This window comes from Neomonachus schauinslandi, chromosome 1 (genome assembly GCF_002201575.2).
Source record: "Neomonachus schauinslandi chromosome 1, ASM220157v2, whole genome shotgun sequence".
Classification (NCBI taxonomy): domain Eukaryota; kingdom Metazoa; phylum Chordata; class Mammalia; order Carnivora; family Phocidae; genus Neomonachus; species Neomonachus schauinslandi.
Genome location: NC_058403.1, coordinates 197,836,718 through 197,861,008, shown reverse-complemented (window position 1 = coordinate 197,861,008; position 24,291 = coordinate 197,836,718). Strand labels below are relative to the sequence as shown.

General features: G+C 39.7%; 1 protein-coding gene across 1 annotated transcript in view; it reads right to left on the bottom strand.

The window, feature by feature from the left end:
* The window catches only part of MAP4 (microtubule associated protein 4), a 129,486-nt gene that overhangs the window by 87,834 nt on the left and 17,361 nt on the right, over window positions 1-24,291 (bottom strand). The window contains 1 exon segment of the mRNA XM_044921729.1: window positions 23,465-23,530. Coding sequence (XP_044777664.1) covers window positions 23,465-23,530 — 66 coding nt within the window.

Below are 24,291 nucleotides of genomic sequence, written 5' to 3'. Positions count from 1 at the left end.
AAAACCAGGGGAACATGTATAAGAATAGATTCTAAGGATGTCTGACCACAGGAAGTAGGATATAATTCTATATTGGGCCTAATATATTGGTACGGGTTCACTCACTAGAGTCCAAATTTAATGTGTTAGCTGCAGCTCAAAGGAGCTATAAGCAGCTCATTCAATTGGCTGACTGAAATTTGGACTCAAAAGTGAACTACATTTAATGAGGCAGAGATGCCAAAGCTTCCCCGGCAAGATGTAAAAGAGAGAATCCAAAGGCTTAGGGAGATAGAAGTGTGGGAATAGATTTTTCACGCATAATAGATTTTTCATAAGCTGCACAAGAAGGCCCAGAAGAAACTCCTTTTAACTAAGGAATTAAGAAATATATTAGTGGGGGTGCCTGGGTGGCTCAATCAGTTAAACGTCTGCCTTTGGCTCAGGTCATGATCGGGGATGGGGGGTGGTCCTGGGATCGAGCTCCACGTGGGGTTCCCTGCTCAGCGGGGAGCCCGATGTGGGACTTGATCCCGGGACTCCAGGATCACGACCTGAGCCAAAGGCAGTTGCTTAACCAACTGAGCCACCCAGGCGCCCGAAATAAATAAAATCTTTAAAAAAAAAAAAAATAAATTCTCCCCCTCCCCGCTCACATGCATGCACTCTCTCAAACAACAACAACAACAACAACAACAATAACAACAAACCAACAACAACAAGAAAAACCCAAAACATTAGTGAAGGAACACCTGCATGCTTGAAAAGCTCTGTCCCCCTAGACCTGTGTCGGCACACTTTTATCTGTAAAGGGCCAGGTGTAAATACTCTATGCTTTGCAAGCCATACACTCTCTGTCACTACCCCTAGGTATGACTATGAAGGATGTAATCACTGAAGCGGGTTTCCTGATTTCAATAAGGAGTATGGGATCTTAGAATAGCAGAAGCCAAGTGGCAGTACTTACTAGACAAAGACAAAGTGGGTACACCTACAGTAAAAGGCAGTAGGGTTATATTGGTAATCAGAACGCCTCGGTCCACCAGGATCTTTAGTGGTACTAAATTGATCACAGCATTCCATAGGCAGCCTATTAAAACATGGACTGATCTATATAAGAGAAAAAAACTCTACCTCAGGTAGTGAAAACCACTTTTGAAAACTCATGACCTCTCACCCAGTTCCCAGACCCAAGTCAATTCATGAACCCAGAAACCCTAAAGGAAGAATCCTGCAGTTTCCAAAAATACAAATTGTGAATCTTCCTCCAAGCTTCCCCAAAAGCCATTTACTAGAGTGACTGGATAAGAGAAAAGGAAATACCTAGACCTTTCAGGGATTACTAATTCCTGGGGACCCAAAATGCCACTTACCAGTAAAAGTGAGAGCTTCTGGTAGTCAGGCTATAGATGGAGTACTTAGCTCAAGTCCAACTCACAAGGGACCCAGTTGTTCCACAGACCCATTTTGTAGTTATTTCCTTAGCTCCTGGATAAATAACTGGGAACAGACATACTTGGCAACTGGCAGAACTCCCACATTGGCTTCCTCCACACACACACATTACCAGTTGGCTAACCCAACTGACAAGAGTCATAACAGGAAAGGCTAAGTGGGGGGCACCTGGGTGGCTCAGTCGGTTAAGCGACTGCCTTCAGCTCAGGTCATGATCCCGGGGTCTTGGGATCGAGCCCCGCATTGGGCTCCCTACTCCACGGGAGGCCTGCTTCTCCCTCTCCCACTCCCCCTGCTTGTGTTCCTGCTCTCGCTCTCTCTCTGTCAAATAAATAAATAAAATCTTAAAAAAAAAAAAAGGAAGGGCTAAGTGGGAATCCCCTAGAACTTCTCTTTTGTACCATGATACTAAACCAGAAGCAACACCACCCTCACCCCCCGCCCAAGAGAATTAAAGACATTAATGCCACTATCAAAGACTTGAAAAAAACAAAGGCGGTGATATCTATCACATCCACAATTAACTCACCAGTTTGGCCTGGGTAGAAATCAGATGGATCTTATAGAATGACTGAATTCTAGCCTAAACTTTTTTTTTTTAGATTTTATTTATTTATTTGAGAGAGAGCAAGCACAAGCAAGGGGAAGGGCAGAGGGAGAGGGAGAAGCAGGCTCCCCGCTGAGCAGGGAGCCCGACGCGGGACTCGATTCCAGGACCCTGGGATCATGACCTGAGCCAAAGGCAGCTGCTTAACCCACTGAGCCACCCAGGCGCCCCGAACTCTATCCTAAACTTAATTAGGAGGTTACTCCATCCGGCAGCTGATGCCCCTGATGTAGCATCTTTAGTGGAGCAAATCAACATGGTCCTGGTACTTGGTACACAGCTATTGACCTGGTTAATGTCTTTTTTCCAATACCAATTTGCAAGGACCACCAGAAGCGCTTGGCTTTTACCTGCCTTTTACATGCCTATGAGCTTTGCCAAAGAGCTACATCAATTCTACCTTAATACAGCCCAGAGACACTGAACCTCAAGGCATTCCAAAAAATATCACCCTAACCCACTATACTGACATTATGCTAAGTGGGTCTGATGTGTAGGAAGTAGCAAATACAGATGCTTTAGAAAGACATATGCAAACTAAGAGGACGGGAGATAAACCACAAAAATTCAAGGGCCCTTCACATAAGATTTCCCTTCCAAGGGAAACGAGTTGCAACAACTCACATCACTAACCATGAAAGAAGAGGTACACTGCTTAGTAGGTCTTTTTGGATTTTGTAGGCAACAAATACCAAATCTGAGTGTCCTTCTTTAATCCATCTACAAAGTACCTAAAAGGCTAACAGTTAAGAGTGAGGACCAGAGCAAGAGAAGGCTCTACAGCAAGTCTGGACTGCAGTTCAAGCTGGTTTGCCATTTGCGCCTTATGATCCAGTAGATCCAAAGATATCTGAAGCGTCCATGGCAAATAGGGATGCTGAATGGGGCCTCTAGCGAGCAAGAATAAGAGAATCACAGCCCAAACTTCTAGAATTTTTGAGAAAATCTATACTCTCTTCTGCAGACAACTATTCACCTTTTCAGAAATAGCTTCAGGCTTGCTATTGGGTGTTGGCAGAGACTAAATGCCTAAACATGGGCATAATGTGAACATGTAACCTGAGCTTCTCATCATGAACTGGATGTTGTCTAACATACCTAGCCATCAAGTTGGCCATATGCGGTATCAATCTATCCTCAAGTGGAAATGATATGTAAGAGACTAAATTCAAGCAGGTCCAAAGATATGAGTAAGTTACATGAGCAGGTAGCTCAGACACCTGATTCAGCACTGACTCCTGTCACACTGCCTCCTAAGAGTTTCATTAAGATTAGCTGAATAAAGAAGAAAAACCAAAGTCTGGTTTATACATGGTCTGCAAAATAGGCTGGTACAGGTACAGCACACAAGCTCACTTAAAGCTAACCCTGAAGGACAGTGGTGAACAACAACCGTCCCAGTGGGCAGAACTTTGAGCAGTACATTGATTGTCCCCTCTGCCTGGAGTGAGATGGCCAGAGCACAGATTTACACTGTTTATATCCCATTATTAAGGATTTTGTGCCCCATGTGAGTATCACTAAAGAGCAGTCACTGTGGAGGAAGCTCTTCATAACCCCGGTCAACAAAATGACATACCTATGTATATCAGTCAGCCTCCTTCCCCAGCAACCAAAGTGCTTCCTCAGTGGACCCATGAAAAGTGGCCATGGTGGCAGGGATGAAAGTTACACATGGGCTTAACAACATGGACTTCCCTTAAACAAGGCTGACTTGACTAAAGCTACTGCCAAGTGTGTAATCTGTCAATGGCAGAAGCCAACACTAAGCCTCCCAATATGGCACCATTCCCAGGGAAACTTGCTGCAACCTGGTGGCAAGCTGATTATACCAAACATCTTCCATCAAGGAGAAGGGGAAGAGATTTGTCCTTACTTGAATAGACGTGTATTCTGGATATAGATTTGCCTTCTCTGCTTATAATGTTTCTGCCAGCACCACCACCCGTGGACTCACAAAATGCCTGATCCACCAATGTGACATTCCATAAGGATTGCCTCTGATCAAGAAAGTCATCTCATAGCAAAGTAAAAAAATGGGTTAATGCCCATGAAATTAACTGGTATTATTACACTCCATCACCCAGAATGGCTGGCCTAATTAAAAAATAGAATTGCTAACTGAAGACTCAGTTACACTTTTAGTTGAAAGACAACATCCTAAAAAAAAAAGTGGGGTATTACTCTGAATCCTTTAGATCAAAGACCATTATAGGCCAGATAATATGTGGGTCTGGGAATCAAGGGGAATCACTGTTATATCCAGTAACCCACTCATAGAATTTTTGCTTCCATTCCTGACAACTTTGAGATGTCCTAATTTGAAGGTCTTAGTCTCCTAGGAGGGAATGTATCTACCAGCATACACACCAACAGTTCAATTAGTTAGAAAATGAGACTCCCACCTGGCCATTTGGGACTCCTTATTCCACTGAACCAAAAGGCAGAAAAGGGGGTTACTCCACTGGCTGGGATGACTGAGCCTGATTATCCAGGGGAAACTGGATTGCTGCTACACAATGAAAGGAAGGAAGACTATGGCTGGAACCCAGGGGATTCACTGAGATACCTCTAATACTTCTATGCTCATAATAAAGTTAATGGAAAACTAGAGCTACTCCAAAAAGGCCAAACTACTAAGCAAATGAAAGTTCCAAAGTTTGGGTCATTTCATGAGGTAAAGAACTTCAACCACCTGAGATTCTGGCTCAGTGCAAGGGAAACAGGAATAGAAGACATAGATATCAGGTGCCTGGATGGTCAGTTGAACGTCCGACTTTTGGTTTCAGCTCAGGTCATGATCTCAGAGTTGTGGGACTGAGCCCAATGTCGAACTCCAAGCTCAGTGAGGGGTCTGCTTGAGATTCTCTCTCTCCCTCTCCCTCTCAAATGAAATAAATGGAATCTTTTAAAAAAAAAAAGGCATTGATATCAATTATGGTCTCATGACAAATTACAAAATGATAACTGTGATGGCTTTGCATATTTTCTCTTTGTTCTATTTTGTATTTTATTTGTTTAGTCTAACCATTTTTCTTCTACTCTTCTTTCTTCCCATTATAAGTTGCCAAAGCTTAACTTTGCAATCAGTCTCTTAACAACAGAATATTCAGTGACCTATGATTTGAGGGGTGAATAATATATCCAGCAATGGAGACAGTGACTATAGTGACTAAGCATCTTCCCATTTGGGAAAAGGATGAGAGCTTCTTCATCATATGAGAGTTTTATCTTGTTATGTGGAAATATAAGAGTTGTTCCACTGATATATGAGAGTTCAAATATATGTAGAAAAGTACAGATGGAAGCTAAGTAGCCAAAGGAGTAGACTGGGCCAGTTACCAATGTTCTGCTTCTTAGACTCGAATCTTCCCTTTATTGCATTACTTGTGATAATGGAGCTGGACCCTGTAAATGTTTCTCCTCTTATCAGTTGGCATATTAGCTTAGTAGAGGGTGCTGGAGGAAGGGGCTTCTTTTCCTGCTTCCTATGTGCTTTTCCATCTTCTTGCTCCCACGGTGCTCCACTGGTGTTTCAGTGGGCACTCACATGAGCATCTTCCCAAGCAAGTTCCATAGTGACCCAAAGCTGGCTATCTCGTGATTCAGCAGTACCTCCATGTATAGCTTCCTGTTTGCCAACCTCGGCTTACATCAACTCAACAAACATCTTTACCATCCACTGAAGACGTCTAAGGTAAGAAACTTGCTTCGGGGGAAAAGAGCACTCTTCCAAATTTCTCTTTCCTTGCGTACTCTGCCTGAGTCCTGGAGGTAGTAACTGTTCGCTGTAACTGCTATTCCTGTATTCTTAGAGTCTTCTTTACCCTTTAAAAGTTAATTCCCTGTTTAAATTACTGTGTGGTTTGTCTCCTGATTAGACCCTGACTGATATGAATATTGAAAGAGTTAAAAAACTGTGAGATGGCTAGAAAAAAATGGGGAAAAGAACGGTATTTAAACCAAAGAAAATAAATCAGAAGGCACATGTTAATTTCTAATTAAAAGGCTATCATGTGCACGAAAGAACATACTGTATCTTTCTGTTCAGCACCGATAACAGCAGCAGCTGTTTCAACAACAGAACACCTCTTTATTTTCCACAGAAAAACTGAAGACCAGAAATATTAACTGTTATTAACCAGAAAGCAGAACTCTTTCATGAAGACCTGTAAAGGGTTGAACATCAGTACTTACATTTCCAATTTGCACGCTTAGAATCTTCTCATCTCATTTTAAATTGCTGAAAACCTGCCGGAAACCCAGCCATGCCAGGTTTTGGCAGTGACAAAGTCCTAAGTTAATTTTCTCATAAGAAACAAAACAAAAGCCCTTCCTTCAGTTTGCCTGGAATTCGTTTAAAGAGTCACCTTCAATTTTGTCCTCTAGAAATAGAGCATCTCCAAAGACACAATAGACACCAGACATGTTCTAGTTACATCCAATCAAAATACTGTTATATAATCATTTAAATAGGAAAGGGGGCTGATGGCCAAACAGAGTGATTTATTGGCCAAACCATTTCCTGGGCTGGACCTGTAAGGACTTTCGGTGTGGACATTAATCATCATCCTCATATCATTTTACATTTATTAACCCCTTCCACCATGTTACAAAGCATCGAAATTATTTTCTCTCTGTTACCCCAAACAATTCTTTTATTACTAGTTTGCCTTTTATAGAGGAGGAAACTTCAGCTCGAGGAGGGCAAATAACTTGCCTAAGAGACCCAAGCTTATAGGGGCTAGATCTATGTCTGTTCTTCCCATAGCTTTCTCAAATCTAAACAAATCACTAAGAGGGACTTGTTTCCAGAAAGACATGTACTGATACCGGACAAAAATTACTGAAATGTATGTGGCCTTGCTCTTAAATTTCTTTGCCCATGTGAAGCCTGAAACAGAGAACCACCTGCTCAGGGAAAGATGCTCATTAAAAGAAGGAAGCATGCTATGCCAGCAAATTAGATAACCTGGAAGAAATGGATGCATTCCTAGAGATGTATCAACTACCAAAACTGAACCAGGAAGAAATGGAAAACCTGAACAGGCCTATAACCACTAAGGAAATTGAAGCAGTCATCAAAAACCTCCACAAAAACAAAAGCCCAGGGCCAGATGGCTTCCCAGGGGAATTCTACCAAACATTTAAAGAAGAATTAATACCTATTCTTCTGAAACTGTTCCAAAAAATAGAAATGGAAGGAAAACTTCCAAACTCATTTTATGAGGCCACCATTACCTTGATCCCAAAACCAGACAAAGACCCCATCAAAAAGGAGAACTACAGACCAATATCCCTGATGAACATGGATGCAAAAATTCTCACCAAAATACTAGCCAATAGGATCCAACAGTACATTAAAAGGATTATTCACCACGACCAAGTGGGATTTATCCCTGGGGTGCAAGGTTGGTTCAACATCCGCAAATCAATCAACGTGATACAATACATTAAAAGAAAGAACAAGAATCATATGATCCTCTCAATAGATGCAGAAAAAGCATTTGACAAAGTACAGCATCCTTTCTTGATCAAAACTCTTCAGAGTATAGGCACAGAGGGTACATACCTCAATATCATAAAAGCCATCTATGAAAAACCTATAGCGACTATCATTCTCAATGGGGAAAAACTGAGAGCTTTCCCCCTAAGGTCAGGAACGTGGCAGGGATGTCCACTATCACCACTGCTATTCAACATAGTATTAGAAGTCCTAGCCACAGCAATCAGACAACAAAAAGAAATAAAAGGCATCCAAATCGGCAAAGAAGAAGTCAAATTCTCACTCTTTGCAGATGATATGATACTTTATGTGGAAAACCCCAAAGACTCCGCCCCAAAACTGCTAGAACTCATACAGGAATTCAGTAAAGTGGCAGGATATAAAATCAATGCACAGAAGTCAGTGGCATTCCTATACACCAACAACAAGACAGAAGAAAGAGAAATTAAGGAGTCAATCCCATTTACAATTGCACCCAAAACCATAAGATACTTAGGAATAAATCTAACCAAAGAGGCAAAGGATCTGTATTCAGAAAACTATAAAATACTCATGAAAGAAATTGAGGAAGACACAAAGAAATGGAAAAACGTTCCATGCTCATGGATTGGAAGAACAAATATTGTGAAGATGTCAATGCTAACTAGAGCAATCTACACATTCAATGCAATCCCCATCAAAATATCATCCACTTTTTTCAAAGAAATGGAACAAATCATCCTAAAATTTGTATGGAACCAGAAAAGACCCCGAATAGCCAGAGGAATGCTGAAAAAGAAAAGCAAAGCTGGCGGCATCACAATGCCGGACTTCCAGCTCTATTACAAAGCTGTCATCATCAAGACAGTATGGTACTGGCACAAAAACAGACACATAGATCAATGGAACAGAATAGAGAGCCCAGAAATGGACCCTCAACTCTATGGTCAACTCATCTTCGACAAAGCAGGAAAGAATGTCCAATGGAAAAAAGACAGTCTCTTCAACAAATGGTGTTGGGAAAATTGGATAGCCACATGCAGAAGAATGAAACTGGACCATTTCCTTACACCACACACAAAAATAGACTCCAAATGGTTGAAAGACCTCAATGTGAGACAGGAGTCCATCAAAATCCTAAAGGAGAACACAGGCAGCAACCTCTTCGACCTCAGCCACAGCAACTTCTTCCTAGAAACATCGCCAAAGGCAAGGGAAGCAAGGGCAAAAATGAACTATTGGGACTTCATCAAGATAAAAAGCTTTTGCAAAGCAAAGGAAACAGTCAAAAAACCAAAAGACAACCGAAAGAATGGGAGAAGATATTTGCAAATGACATATCAGATAAAGGGCTAGTACCCAAAATCTATAAAGAACTTATCAAACTCAACACCCAAAGAACAAAGAATCCAATCAAGAAATGGGCAGAAGACATGAACAGACATTTTTCCAAAGAAGACATCCAAATGGCCAAGAGACACATGAAAGAGTGCTCAATATCACTCAGCATCAGGGAAATCCAAATCAAAACCTCAATGAGATACCACCTCACACCAGTCAGAATGGCTAAAATTAACAAGTCAGGAAATGACAGATGTTGGCGGGGTTGCGGAGAAAGGGGAGCCCTCCTACACTGTTGGTGGGAATGCAAGCTGGTGCAGCCACTCTGGAAAACAGAGTGGAGGTTCCTCAAAAAGTTGAAAATAGAGCTATCATATGATCCAGCAATTGCACTACTGGGTATTTACCCCAAAGATACAAAAGTAGGGATCCAAAAAGGTACGTGCACCCCGATGTTTATAGCAGCAATGTCCACAATAGCCAAACTGTGCAAAGAGCCAAGATGTCCATCGACAGATGAATGGATAAAGAAGAAGTGGTATATATATACAATGGAATATTATGCAGCCATCAAAAGGAATGAGATCTTGCCATTTGCAACGACGTGGATGGAACTGGAGGGTATTATGCTGAGCAAAATAAGTCAAACAGAGAAAGACATGTATCATATGACTTCACTGATATGAGGAATTCTTAATCGCAGGAAACAAACTGAGGGTTGCTGGAGTGGGGGCTGGGGTGGGAGGGATGGGGTATAGACACTGGGGAGGGTATGTGCTCTGGTAAGCACTGTGAATTGTGCAAGACTGTTAAATCTCAGATCTGTACCTCTGAAACAAATAATGCAATATATGTTAAGGGAAAAAAAAAAGAAGATAGCAGGAGGGGAAGAATGAAGGGGGGAAATCAGAGGGGTAGACGAACCATGAGAGACGATGGACTCTGAAAAACAAACTGAGGGTTCTGGAGGGGAGGGGGGTGGGAGGATGGGTTAGCCTGGTGATGGGTATTGAGGAGGGCACGTTCTGCATGGAGCACTGGGTGTTATGCACAAACAATGAATCATGGAACACTACATCTAAAACTAATGATGTAATGTATAGGGATTAACATAACAATAAAAAAACTAAAAAAAAAAAGAACAAAGCATGATCAAACTGCTGATGGCACATCACAATATAAAAAATTTAAGTCAGATCATCGTTCTGTTTATACACAAAAGAGCAAGGGGGCCCGGTGGTCTTCTCAACATTAAACACAACAGCCATTATGGTCTAGACAGAAACGTGATTTTTTCAATAGCCTAGAGAGCTCACAGCACAAGGCTTTATTATTACAAGTATTTTTTTCAACCTCGGTGACAATGTTTTAGCCGTGAAAATGTATTAGGTAAAGAAGAAGGTGGAAAGTCGTTGTAAACGTGACATTTTTGGGATCTGGGAGTAACACCAGAGCAAATGGGCTAAATAACACATACGTGGGCTTTGCCTCAATAGACAGGAGAGGATACATCTGTATCCTGGATAAATTAAAAATTGCCTGCTACATCTCTTACATGCTACAGAAACACAGCAAGGGATTCCACAGGGCGAAGGCCTGATATCCTTTAGAATGAGCAGGAAATGTGCAATGACAGAAACACCCCTCTGCTCCAGAGAGAGCTCTTCCCTCTGCTTTCATCAGTGCCTCGATGGGTGCACCCTCCCCATACGCCCTTCACCTACTTTACGTCCTTTCAACCCTTTCAACTTAGTACAAATATCGTTGCCAACTTAGGACAGACTTTCTCAGAGCCACATTTCTTTCCTTCAGGACTTTTTCTTTTTTAAAAATTACACATTCAACAAGATGATTCATTCAATAGCTACTGAGCATATACTATGGTGCCAAACACTGTTCTAGGTGCTGGGCCATGGCAGTGACCAAAACAGAAACTCTATCCCTGTCATAGTATTTATCCTCTAGTGGGGAAAGTCAGACAATAAGCAAGATAAATCATTAAACCGTACAAATTATAAAGTGACAAGTACCGTGGGGAAAATGAAAGCAGAGAAGTTGGGAGAGAAAAATAGAAGGGGTGTAATTTTAGACAGAATAGGAAGGCCTCACTGAAAAGCTATAGCGTGAACTACGAGTATATCTTATATAAGAAGGAAGAACATGGGGCGTCTGGGTGGCTCAGTTGGTTAAGCGACTGCCTTCAGCACCGATTATGATCCTGGAGTCCCAGGATCGAGTCCCGCATCGGGCTCCCTGCTCGGCAGGGAGTCTGCTTCTCCCTCTGACCCTCCCCCCTCTCATGTGCTCTCTCTCTCTCTCTCATTCTCTCTCTCAAATAAATAAAAATCTTTTAAAAAAAAAAAAAAAAAAAGAAGGAAGAACAATCCAGAGAAAACAGCCAGGGCTCAGAGCCCAAGGTAAGGGCCCACCTGGCTTGTTCAGTAACAGCGCAAGAACACCAAGGAAGCAAAGCTCGCAGAGGGGACAGTTAAAGGGGTATTACACAGCCCTGTGGCCACTGGTAAAGACTTTGGTTTCTAGTTTGAGATGGGAAACCAGTGGCAGGGTTTTAAGGAAAAGAGCAACATGACCTATATACAGGACCACTCTGGATGCTGTTGAGAATACACTGTAGGGAGCAAACAAATGGAGGTGGGAGACTAGTTTGGGAGGTTATTACAGTAGTCAAGGTGAGAGGAGGTAGGTCCAATCAGGGAAAGAGCAGTGGGGGTGGTGAGAAGTGGTCAGGTTCTAGGTCGACTTTTCTAACAAATTAGATGTGGGGTGCAAAATAAGGAGATAGGGGAAGCCAAATGTTTAGGCTGATCAACTAGCATTCTACTTCCATTTAATGAATGGAGAAGCAGGGTTTTGTTTTTGTTTTGTTTTGATTTGGGAGCGGGGGGGGTGTGGTGGAATCACTTCAGTTTAGGACACTTTAAGTTTGAGATGTCAACTTTATATCCAAATGGAGATTTCAAGTTCTAATTTCAAATTTCCCTAGTTCTCATCCAACCTCCTCATGGAACTTAACTACTATTATACATCTGTTCTTACCAAATGTTCCTTATAACTCTTTAGCATTTAAGTAATGTTTACATATTTGTGTATTTCTCTCTGCAACTGGACAAACTAGAACAAATCCACAAGACAGCTAATATATAAAGCATTACTTTAATTCTAAAGAGGTCTGTCATGTACATGATGGTTAATTTGAAAATCATCTTTTTTACTGAGCTAGCCTATTTATTTTTACCATTTTTAAGTGTAAACAGTTCAGTAGCATTAAGTACATTCACAATGTTATGCAAGCATCACTGCCATCCATCTCCAGAATGTTTTTTGTCTTACAAAACTTAAAACTCTGTCCCCAACTTTCTGTCTCTATGAAGTTGACTATTTATATAGGGAACCTCATATAAGAGTAATCATATAAGTGGAATCAGTATCTGTTCTTTTGTAACTGGCTTATTTCACTTAGTATGTCTTCAGGGTGCATCCACGTTGGAGCATGTATTAGAATTTTCTTCCTTTTTTAAGGCTGAATATCACTCCTTTGTATGTATATACCACATTTTATTTATCTATCCATCCATTAGTGGACATATGGGTGGCTTCCACCTTTTGGCTATTGTGAATAATACTGCTGCGAACACAGGTGTATAAATATGTTCAAGTCTCTGCTTTCAATTCTTTGGGGTATATACCCAGAAGTGGGAGTGCTGGATCATTCAGTAATTCTATTTCTAATTTTGTGTAAAACTACCAATCCACTTCCTATAGTGGTTGCACCATTTTACATTCCCACCAATCATGTACAATGGTTCCAGTTTCTCCTCATCCTTACCAACACTTGTTATTTTCTGTTTGTTTGGAGTTTTTGGATAATAGCCATCCTCATGGATGTGAAGTGATATCTCATTGTGGTTTTGATTTGGATTTCCCTAATGATTAGTGATGTTAAGCATCTTTTCATGTGCTTATTGCTCTTTGCAGATCTTCTCTGGGGAACTGTCTATTCAAGTCTCTTGCACATTTTTAATCTAGTTGTTTGTTTTTATGTTGTTGACTGTAGGAGTGTTTTATATATTCTGGATATTAATCCCTTGAGACATGTTTTGTGAATATTTTCTCCCATTCTGTGGGTTGCCTTCTACTGATAGTGTCCTCTGATACATAAAAGTTTTTAATTTTTATGTGGTCCAGTTTATCTATTTTAATTTGTGGCCTGTGTTTTGGTGTCATAGCCAAGAAATTATTGCCAAATCCAATGTCATGAAGTTTTTGCCCTATGTTTTCTTCTAAAAGTTTTATAGTTTTGGCTCTTATGTTTAGGTCTTTGATCCCTTTTGACTTATTTTTTGCATATGGTGTAAAGTAAGGGTCCAATGTCACTCTTGTGTGTGGATATGCAGCTGTCCTAACACCATTTGTTGAAAAGACTATCTTTTCCCCCCACTGAATGGTCTTAGCACTCTTGTCTAAAATCATTTGACCGTATTTGCAAGGGTCTAAAATCATCTGACCATATTTGCAAGGATTTATTTCTGGGCTCTATATTCTATTCCTTGGTCTATATGTCTATCTTTATCTTAGAACCACACCATTTTGATTACTGTAGTAGCACTGCAATTAAGTTCTGAAATCAGGAAGTGTGAAACCTCCAACTTCATTCTTTTTCAATATTGTTTTGGCTATTTAGGGTCCTTTGAGATTCTATATGAATTTTAGGATAGATTTTCCTATTTCTACCAAAAAAACAAAGAAAGTGGTTGGATTTTGAAAGAAAAAATCATCTTTTCAAAAAGCATTTTAAATCTTCCTACCAGTGACTGACATTTTGCTGCTGCTTTGGAAGCTCCTAGAAGGTCACAGTTGTAGTATTCATTTATTTACATCCTTTTATCCAAACCCTAGAATTTTTCAAAAGGAATGAATCTGTGAGCAATGTAAAAACCATGTAAGAGTTAATTACATTATTCAAATTTCTCCTTTAAGACATTAGAGCTCTAAAATACATGAATAAAAAACTAACCAAACTGAGAAATAAGGCAGTTCAACAATGATTATTGGAGACTTCAATACCCCACCTTCAGTAATTAATAGGACTAGAGAGAATACCAATAAGGAATAGAGGACCTAAATGACATTATAAACCAACTAGACCTAACAGACATTTTATAGAACATTCCATGCAACAACAGAATATGCATTCTTCTCAAGTACACATGGAACATTTTCTAGGACAGACCACAAGTTAGGCCATAAAACAAGCCTGAATATATTTAAAAGGACTGAAATCATACGCAGTATGTTCTACAACAACAATGGAATGAAATTAGGAAATGACAACAGAAGATAGTTTGTGAAATTCACAAATACGTGGAAATTAACAACAAACTCCTAAATTACCAATAGATCAAAGAAATCACAAGGAAATTAGAAAATACTTTAAGATGAATGAAAATGAAAACATAACACACCCAAACTTATGAGATGCAGCTAATGCAGTGCTTAGAAGGAAATTTATAGCTGCAAATCCCTACATTAAAGGGGGGTAAAAAACAAAAATCACAAATCAATGACATAACTTTCCACCTTAAGAAATCAGAAGAAGAGCAAACTAAACCCAAAGCAAGCAGAAGAAAGGAAATGATAAAATGAAAGTGAAATATATGAAGTAGAAAAGAGAAAAAAAGAGAATACTCAACAAAACCAAATCTGACAAACCTTTAACTGGACTGATCAGGAAAAAGAGACAGGACTCAAATTACTAAACTCAGAAATGCAAGAGGAGATGTCAACACCAATCTTACAGAAATAAAAGGCTTTATAAGAGAAAATTAGAAACAACAGTATGTCAACAAATTAAAAGATGAAATGGGCAAATTCCTAAAAAGGCAGGAACTACTGAAACTGATTCAAGAAGGAAAATATTAGGATGGGAAATTCCAGAACTAACTTTTGTGATTAGTTCTATAGTTTCTAATAATTAGGCTTTGGAAATTAGTTCTGTGATATGTAGAATTCCTTCAAATTCTCTTGGTAGAATTCAAGAACCTCATTCCTTATAATAAGGCATAAGCAGACAAATTTTTTGTTGAATTAACCTCTTGGTTAATTGGACACCTCTTGTGCCCAATCCTTCTTAAAAGCCCATCTTTCACTCCACCTATAACATATGCGGCATCCAGCTGCATGTAGGTGTGATTTGACTGTTTTCTGCCGCACGCCATCCCTGATACCAGAGATGAGATATCTGCAGTCCAGCATTGCAAAAGTGCAAACCCAGAAGCACAACCATTAGCCAAGAGATGGCTCAGGATTAAGGCCACTTTGTCCACAGAAGTAACTAAGTAATACCTCATCGTACTGGCTTTTCCTCTTTCCAATTCCACTTTTCCTGGTCCCCTACTCTTTTTTTCATGGGATCACTTCTCAAAATAAACTACCTATGTACATATAAAGCCCTTGCCTTGGCCTGGATTTTCTCCCAGAAAGTAGTGCCTAAAAAAGGCTTTAAAACAGGCCTTTAAAGGTCTGTTCCTTCCAACTGCCTTTGTGACACTTGGTTAGCACTTAGAAGACCCACTGTGAAATGACATACTGTGGTAGAGACAGCACAGGGCTCATCAGCCTAGGTTCAATTTTGAGCTCTAGTATGAACCTAACTTCACCTTCTTCAAATGAAAAACGGATATACTGTTATACATTCCAAAACAGTTTACAAACTCTAATGGGTTATACAAATGACAGGTATCCCTATTATTCATAAGATATATCAGAAAAACCTGTTCAAGTCTACATTCAGGTAAAAATACAAGATCAATTTACAGAAGCTCTGTGTGAATATTAGTTCTTTGAATAAAACTCCTCTGGTCTCTAGAGTATGGCTATATTTATAATGCTTTAATTTTTTTTTAGAAAGGAGAATGTATTCATATATTACTTACGAAATTACAAATAAAAAAATATTCTATATCTTCATATACCTTTTGGCATAAGGTGGAGTTTCATTCCACAGAGAGAAGCAAATCATACAAAGTTATGGTTTAAAAAGTATATTGGGGGGGGGCGGCGCCTGGGTGGCTCAGTCATTAAGCTTCTGCCTTCGGCTCAGGTCATGATCCCAGGGTCCTGGGATCGAGCCCCGCATCAGGCTCCCTGCTCCGCAGGAAGCCTGCTTCTTCCTCTCCCACTCCCCCTGCTTGTGTTCCCTCTCTTGCTGTGTCTCTGTCAAATAAATAAATAAAATCTTTAAAAACATGCATCAGGGGTGCTGGGGGGCTCAGTCGGTTAAGTGTCTGCCTTCAGCTTGGGTTGTGATCCCAGGATCCTGGGATCGAGCCCTGCATCGGGCTCCTTGCTTCTCCCTCTGCCCCTCTCTCCCCCCTGCTCGTGCTCACTTGCTCGCTCTCTCAAATGAATATATTTTTTAAAAAATTTAAAAATAAATAAAAATAAAAAGTAGATCAGAAAAATTGATTCACTCAAAGCTCACGAAGAAGCGGTTTTGTCTTATTCAATACCAAGCTCCAGTAGAAACTGAAATCAAATGACTCACTGTACAATTAAAAGCTCAGTGCATGAGCTGGTTTTCAAGGGAGTCCTAAACACCCTAGAAGGGAATGTAACATGTTGTATTAATGGTATATGTGGAATTTTCTGATTAGTTCTACATTTTTACCAGAAAACCATGAACAACAACAACAGCAAAAACCTTCAAGAAACATAAGGTGTTCTGGGACGCCTGGGTGGCTCAGGCAGTTAAGCACCTGCCTTCAGCTCAGGTCATGATCCAAGGGTCCTGGGATCGAGTCCCGCATCAGGCTCCTTGCCCAGCGGGGTGCCTGCTTCTCCCTCTGTCTGCTGCTCCCCCTGCTTGTGCTCTCTCTCTGACAAATAAATAATAAAAATCTTAAGAAAAAAAAAAGAAACATAAGGTGTTCATAATGTGTCTCCAACATAAAACTCCTATCTGGAAAATAAAAGAAAGAAACCAAACCTTTGTTTCCAGGATTTGGGTAGGAGAAAGGGGGAAAGGATGTCTTGCTGTGTCCACATCTAGGAACACGGTGTGCAGCTTTATGTTCAGGCTTCACTTATAAGTTATAATGCCAACTTAGATGCTGGTTATAATAGCTGCTCAGAAACTCTAACATTACAGATTTATTTTTCTGCTAAGATTTCACATTTTTGGTTTCTCAGAATTTTTCTTTTTTTTTTTTTTTAAGATTTTATTTATTTATTTGACAGAGAGAGAGAGAACACAAGCAGGGGGAGTGGGAGAGGGAGAAGCAGGCTTCTCGCTGAGCAGGAAGCCCAATGCGGGGCTGGATCCCAGGACCCCGGGATCATGACCTGAGCCGAAGGCAGGCGCTTAACCGACTGAGCCACCCAGGCGCCTCTCTCAGAATTTTTCTAATGCTAAATTCCTTGCACCCTATCTGATGCTACAGGAAAACAGTGATGAAACACCTAGGATCTCATTTGTGTCATGACGTTCTGACAAAGCAGTTTTACTGTCTCCCAGCTGGTATGACCTGAGAGATTGATACCACATCACATTCAGAACAGTTCTCACAATAAAAAACCACCTAGTCTGTTCACAGTGGAAACGGCCATTTGTGGAGCACTTAGTATACTGCATCTAGCTTAGCCTCCATGGCAGCACCGAGGTTTATACCACAAATAATTTGTGGTTAAGTCTTGTTAAGCCTTCACTGTAATGGAAACAGCATCAATATAAAATTGAGGATAATCCACTCTTACACATTACTTAGAAATGAAGCTGATATTCTGTGCCCAACCGATCAGTACTGTGTCTTTGTCCAGAACCCTCTTTAGCCTCCCAGCTCCACCATATTATCAGGTTGACAAGGGGCCAGGTTTTACCTCTCTTTTTTTTAAAGGTTTTATTTTTAGAGAGAGAGAGAGGGCAAGCAGGGGGAAGGGCAGAGGGAGAGAATCCTGAAGCAGACTCCCAGATGAGTCAGATGCGGGGTCAGTCTCACAACCCATGAGGCCATGACCTAAGCTGAAACCGAGAGTTGGACGCGTTATTAACCAACTGAGCCAGCTAGGCACCCCTCATGTCACTTTCATCAAAATGAATATACTAATAAGATCTGAGAATTGTCCCCATCTCACCAAAAGCCTTAATACTAGTGTACTTATAAGAAAGTTAGTGAGGTTTGTGAATTATTACTTATAGTATTTAAATTCTTGTGCTTTAAACCTAAGAAGAGATTGTGTTAAGCCCTCTTAGTAAAAGAAGACCTAAGACGGTGCCTGGCTGGCTCAGTTGGTGAAGCATGTGACTCGGTCTTGGGGTTGTGAGTTCAAGCCCCACGTTGGGTTTTCAAAAACAAAATCTTTAAAAAGACAACTTAGAACGTTAAATTGAGGCTTTTCAATAAAAAGAAATGTCTTGCCAAGCTAAAAAAGTTATTTATGCCATGCAAATTACCTTAGGCATAGAACCTTTTCAATGTCTTAATTCAGTCAACATATTGCACTTGCAAATCTACCTACTGTAAGGAGACATTAATCCAGAATGGGTAGGGAACTGGGCATTCTGTTGAATTCTTCCCAGTTGCAGCATACTAGAGTTCATTAAATAATAAAGTTACAAAATTAAAATGTCATTGAATGTAACAGTTTCAATGGATAATTCAGAATGTATTTTAGGAAGATTATGAAAATGAATATTAACTAAACATACATGTAGTATTAGAAGGCATCTAACAATAATTGATATACCATGAAACTCTTTTGGGTTAACTGCATATTGCCACTCTGCCAACTGTTTTTCTCACCAGATGCTATAAAATATCAGTCATTTGGGCTTCTGGATAAAAAGGAGTTACTCTAAAGAATCAAAAACGACAAGGTAAGTGAATGAAAATGCCTGGTAAAGTAAAAAAACCCATACAATTATGAAATTATTATGGGTGGGATCAGAAGTTTAGCTAGACCAAGAACTCATTCTTCAAGAGTATTTATTTGCCAAACTCATGTCTTAGTCACGTTATACTTCAATAATTAAGACTCCAACCAAAATCCAGTCTGTAAGGTGTCAATGTAAGATTTTTATTAGTGTAATTTATTTAGCACAATGATCACATTAAAATGTCCCAATATACAAACTGTTGAAGTCTAAAGTCACAAAAAATATAAACTCAGGTGCATGAATGGGGTTATATAAAATATTATTTGTAAACAAAGTTCTACATCTTCAACATTGGGCCAAGAAAGGAAAAAAAAAGAGAGAGAGAGAGAGAGAGAGAGAAAGATTACATATAAGAAACATCATATTTCAATAGAACAACCCTGACCAGTCTGGTAACCTCACACCTGCGTGTGACCACGATGGCAACACAGCATTTCTTTATACAACTGGCTGCTTCATACAAAGCTATATGCAAAACAAAATGAAACATCCAAGTGAAACAGAGAGAGCTAACAATATACACACCACATTTTAGCTGGCTAGTAGAAAATTTCAATTCTGTTTAAAAAAAAATTTTTTTTTTTTTGGAAAAAAAAAAGTCAAACAAAAACACAGCAAAATGGGAAAAAAAGTGGAATAAATCAATGTAATAATGGAGTGTGTGTCCCTTTGACCACTGCCAGAGCCGAGCTGCACCCAGGCTTCTTCAAACACTTAAGACAAGCTGTAGAGACTGGTTAGCGGTGATAGAAAAATGTCAACCATGATCCTTAAAAAGTTAGCACTACCAGTTTTGGAAATTTCCCTAGCCAAAAAACCAAAGCCAAACCAACCAAACACACACAGAGAACCAAAAAACATAGTGAACAACTGCACACTGAAGGGAAAATGCTATGTTCTATTTGATGGGTGCTCTCCCATGGTAAGAGTTTTCATTATCAACTGCTTAGAAGGGAAGCATCAGCATTTCCCCCTAAAATGTGCCTCCTCTAAGTGTCTTCTCTCCAAGAACTCACAGGAGGAATTCTTGGCAATGTGGCCCCCGGCTGTGATCAGAAGAGGGAATGAATGCTTCCTAAATTCCAGAAGTCACAGAGACTCGGTTTAAACTTCCATCTCAAAAGCACTTTCATGTCAGAGGATCTAAAATAATGTACATCTCAAAATCTTCCTCAGAACATACTGCCAATTATTTATTTTAATTTGAAACAATCAATAGCTTGGTGATTATGATAACCTCCATAATCAGTAAGAGGATAGAAAATTAAAGAGTATTTCACATTCTGGATCTTAAACCAGAACTCCTCTAAGATTTCAAAACATGGCCCAGGTTTTATATTCTATTTCTCAAAGTCCAATCAAAGCTTATTATCTGAAAAGTTCTGCAGTACTTTTTCCAAGTTGTTCTTCCAGGTTTTTTAGCTCTTAGTGTGGGAAAATGAGGAACGAGAATAAGAAAGTCCCACTGGGACAATCCTCAGAATACAAGGAGTATAAATGGTAATAACGTTCATGGTAAAGGTCTTCACATGTGGTCCACCAATCCCACTGGCATGCTGCTCCAGAGATCAAAGGGATACTAGACACTACCTGAACAGAGTGTGAGTCCAATCTGATAACCATTTCATTAGAAAACGGATAAGCTGGTTGTGGTTCTTCAGTGTACTGCAATGTACTTTCGTTCCCATATTTTTATAGAAGCTGTTTTCTATCTGTATCAACATCCTAGTAGTCTAACAAAACAGGGTTGCATTTTCTTTAACTTCTCAATTCTTGTTTTGATAGCTCATGATCATGTTATGAAAGTAACTTTAGTTATAAAATTTCATAAACAATAAAAGGTTGTCAGATTTTCAAGAGAATCTAAGCCTCTAGACAAATAAACCATAATTTCGTCATAGAAACCATTTCGGCCCAACTTGCAAATAACAAAATATGGTTTAATTTGAGGAAATGCTTTTCAAAGTTTAATCTGAGCTACTCTAAATGAGAAAACTTTAAATTAAAATAGCTATAGTTATTCAGATTTTAGTAAGGTGGAGAGAAACATAGGTAGCCTGAAATATTACCCTTCCCTAAAAGCAAGCTCACAGAGAGAGGAGGGGGAGGGGAAGGGAGGGTCAACTGCAGTACTGGTGGACTCAATCCCTTTATGAAAGCACACGTTTTCATTTGGTGTTACGAGATCCTGATTCATTTTGAAGATCTGAAAACCAAATGGAAAAGGCCAACTCAAAATGTTTAAAGAAAAGAAAAAACGTGAGACTGAATTAAATGATAAAATGAGTTTTAAAAGAGAACAAGAAATAAAAGACCTTAGATGACTTTTATAAAATACTAAAATTAAAAAGAATTCATCTTGCACTTTGTGCTCACAAAGGGAAAGGAGGTTCCATCAAGCCCTGCAGAGCACAAGAGGAAGCAGGTGGTTTGCTCAGGCATCAGCAGAAATAGGCCCCGAAGAACTACCCTCCGCTTCTTCTACACCATGTCCAGGAAGGAAAAGCAAAGCTCTGCAAAATGCTGAAGGTTTTAGAAGTGTAACGGTGCTTAGGAAAGATCACTGGTCTGGTGTTGCAGCAGCCCCAGTGTGGAGAGACACGCTAGGCTTCTAGGAGGAGAAAAATAGAAAGGGAGGAAGAAGTAGGAAGGGGAAGGAAAAGGCAGAAAAGCACAGGTCATTAGTAAACAGCAAGTTCAACATAGCAAGATGCTCATAAACCCTTTATACGTTATCAGTGGAACTGGTCTGCAATTAGGACTAGAGACAACATCCTGAACGAAACAGAAATGGGAATTTTCAAAATGGCACTGAGCTATGTGCTCTAGTTTAGTAATGGCCAAATTAGAATGAGGTCACAACATGCTCCAGAAACATGCACTCTCCGTCCCCTCCCTACTCCTCCTTCCCATCCCCAGTGAAACATGCATATTTTCAGGTGGTCAAACTCAGAATGCAAACATCTTCCCGTATGCAAACTATATTCTACCTGCTGCCATAATGTCATTGGGTAGTTCATAAATATTCGGATTCTTTTTTGCCACCAGGGAACTAAAAGTCTTGAAACAGTAAGGGCCAAGCTGTATGTTTTTCCTCTTCTTTTTTTCTGTGCTATTAAGAGTTGGCAATGGGAAGCAATTGCTACACAAAGTCTCTTCTGGTCACACTTGACATCTTGCTGGAGAACTCTCTCTAGTTTTGATAGCTGCTTCCTTTCTGGATGAAAATGGCATCCACTCTTTCAACTGGCTAATCAAGTCAATCCCCTCCAAGCCTTTCCTTTCCCTGGCACGGCCTCCTTGTTAAAGAAAGCTGAACTTACTCATTTTTTAAAAGTTCATGTTCAAGCTTCTCCTTTAATCACAGGGATATTGCCATAAATGTTTCCTTAAAACTATACTACATAGATGACTTTGCTTTCAAAGCAGGCACAGAAACAGTCAATAATACAACAAAGATTATTAAAAAAAAAAAAAAATTAAAAAAATTCAGTTCACAAAACTGGAAGATCAGGTGGCACTTCTGGATGTTTTTACCTTAAAGTAAAGAGTTTCTAAGTTATGAGCTGCTAATAAGGATGTTAATGTCACCGAGGAAAACTAACATTCACAACAAATGGAAACCAGCCATCAATAAATCTGAGGTACAAAGATATATACAACATTTCCAAAGGTCACAGAATAAAGAATAAATCCTAGAATAATTGCTGTTGCTAACAGAAGGAAGCCTTAAAAACCGAGAAATCGTATGGTGGCTCAAGGAAAATCTTCTCCAGGCTGAGGTAGGCATACAAGAGAAACACAGACACAATCCATGTCTAGTGCTTGCCTCCAGTACAGTACTGTCAATCAAATGTGATGCCCCAGTTAAGAGCATGCTCTGTTGCAAAGAACAATTTACTTGACCATTAAACGTCTATTCATTTGGGTCAACAATGTCAGCCTGATCACAACTGCAAAATAAGTGCAGTTATTTACCGAAATACAAGCTGACTCTCCTTATCAGCTACCTAAGAGAGCCCCACTACTGCTTAGAGAATTCTGCTCAATACAAATACACTGGGGATTGGGGGCTGGTGCTAGTTATGAGGTGGTACCACAGGGGTTCAGGGCTAGCTGATGGAGTATCAAAGCCCTAGTTAATGGGCTAGGCATTAAAGTTAGAGACAGATTTCAAAAATAACAGTTAACAGGGGAAAAAGACTAAGAAAAAGACTGAGGGCAAAATCAAAAGGGAAGAACTTTTAATTTGCGGCTCACGGGTTTCCTAACATTGAGCCACGGAAAGCAAGCTAAGTGCAGTGGAGAAGAGCCTGTATAAAGAGCTGTAGTGGCCAAATGCCTCCAATATAACATATTTTGATGATGATTAGTCTGCATCTATAAGTGTATTTTTAAGATTGATCCAGCTCTTGTGTGGTGTAATTACAACAAATAACTCAAGAAACATCAAAGGAAATTCACTCTTTCCATTGTTGGAGATGTTATGTGGCAGAGGGCCCTGGACATGAATACACCAACAAGAACAACAATATCCTTAGAAATAGTTCATGTGATTCACTAAGAATCTTCCTCAAGGAGCTCATCAAGGTGTTTACTGTGACTGTTTCAGCCCCACATTTGGGGAATCCTGGGAACCACTTACCTGTAGTATCATTCCTTTCTATTCCGTGATCACCATTGGCTAGCCCTGTTGGTTTGGATGGAGTACCTGCAATAACCACAAAGAGTAATTACCCACGATGACAGACAGCAATATGAAAAACAGATTCAAAGCTATCTAACCAGGTAGACTTTTGTCACTCTTCACGGCATGAGCTTAAAGCAGATAAAAATCTGTCCAAAATGTAAAGATCCAATAAAAGGAAACCAAGAAACAGAACAGAGTCATTCAATTTTACGATACCCAAACACTAAAGAACCCTTCCTAATAAGCAAGCCGAAATCTTTTCTGTTCTGTAAACTGTCAAAGATCACCATTATATTCCATTCCAAAACCATTATGAAGCACCACAGGTTTTGCGTCTGTGATTCAAATCCAATGCTACAAGGGCCATTAAAACAATTCCCACATAAAAAGTCCAGGGCATCATCCTTGCTGCTCCTGAGGGTGAGAATTACATGGTCACCAATATCACCTCTGGGAGCAGAGAACTGTTTTTGTTTTCTTTTAATCTTAGTTATTCTAAAATAGTTGTGTCTCATTCCCTAATGACTAAAGATGTTGAGCATCTTTGCATGTGTTTGTTTATTTGTCATCCTTTTCTTTAGTGAACTGAATGGTCAAATTTTTTTATCGTTTTTATTTGGGCTATTTGTTTTCTTATTACTGAATTTTGAGGATTCCTTATTTATTCTCAATACCAACCCTTGTATCAGATGAATTCTGCAAATATTTTCTCCCAGCCTATGACTTGCATTTTCATTCTCTTAACTGTGTCTTTTGTAGAGCAAAAGTTTAAATTTTGATGA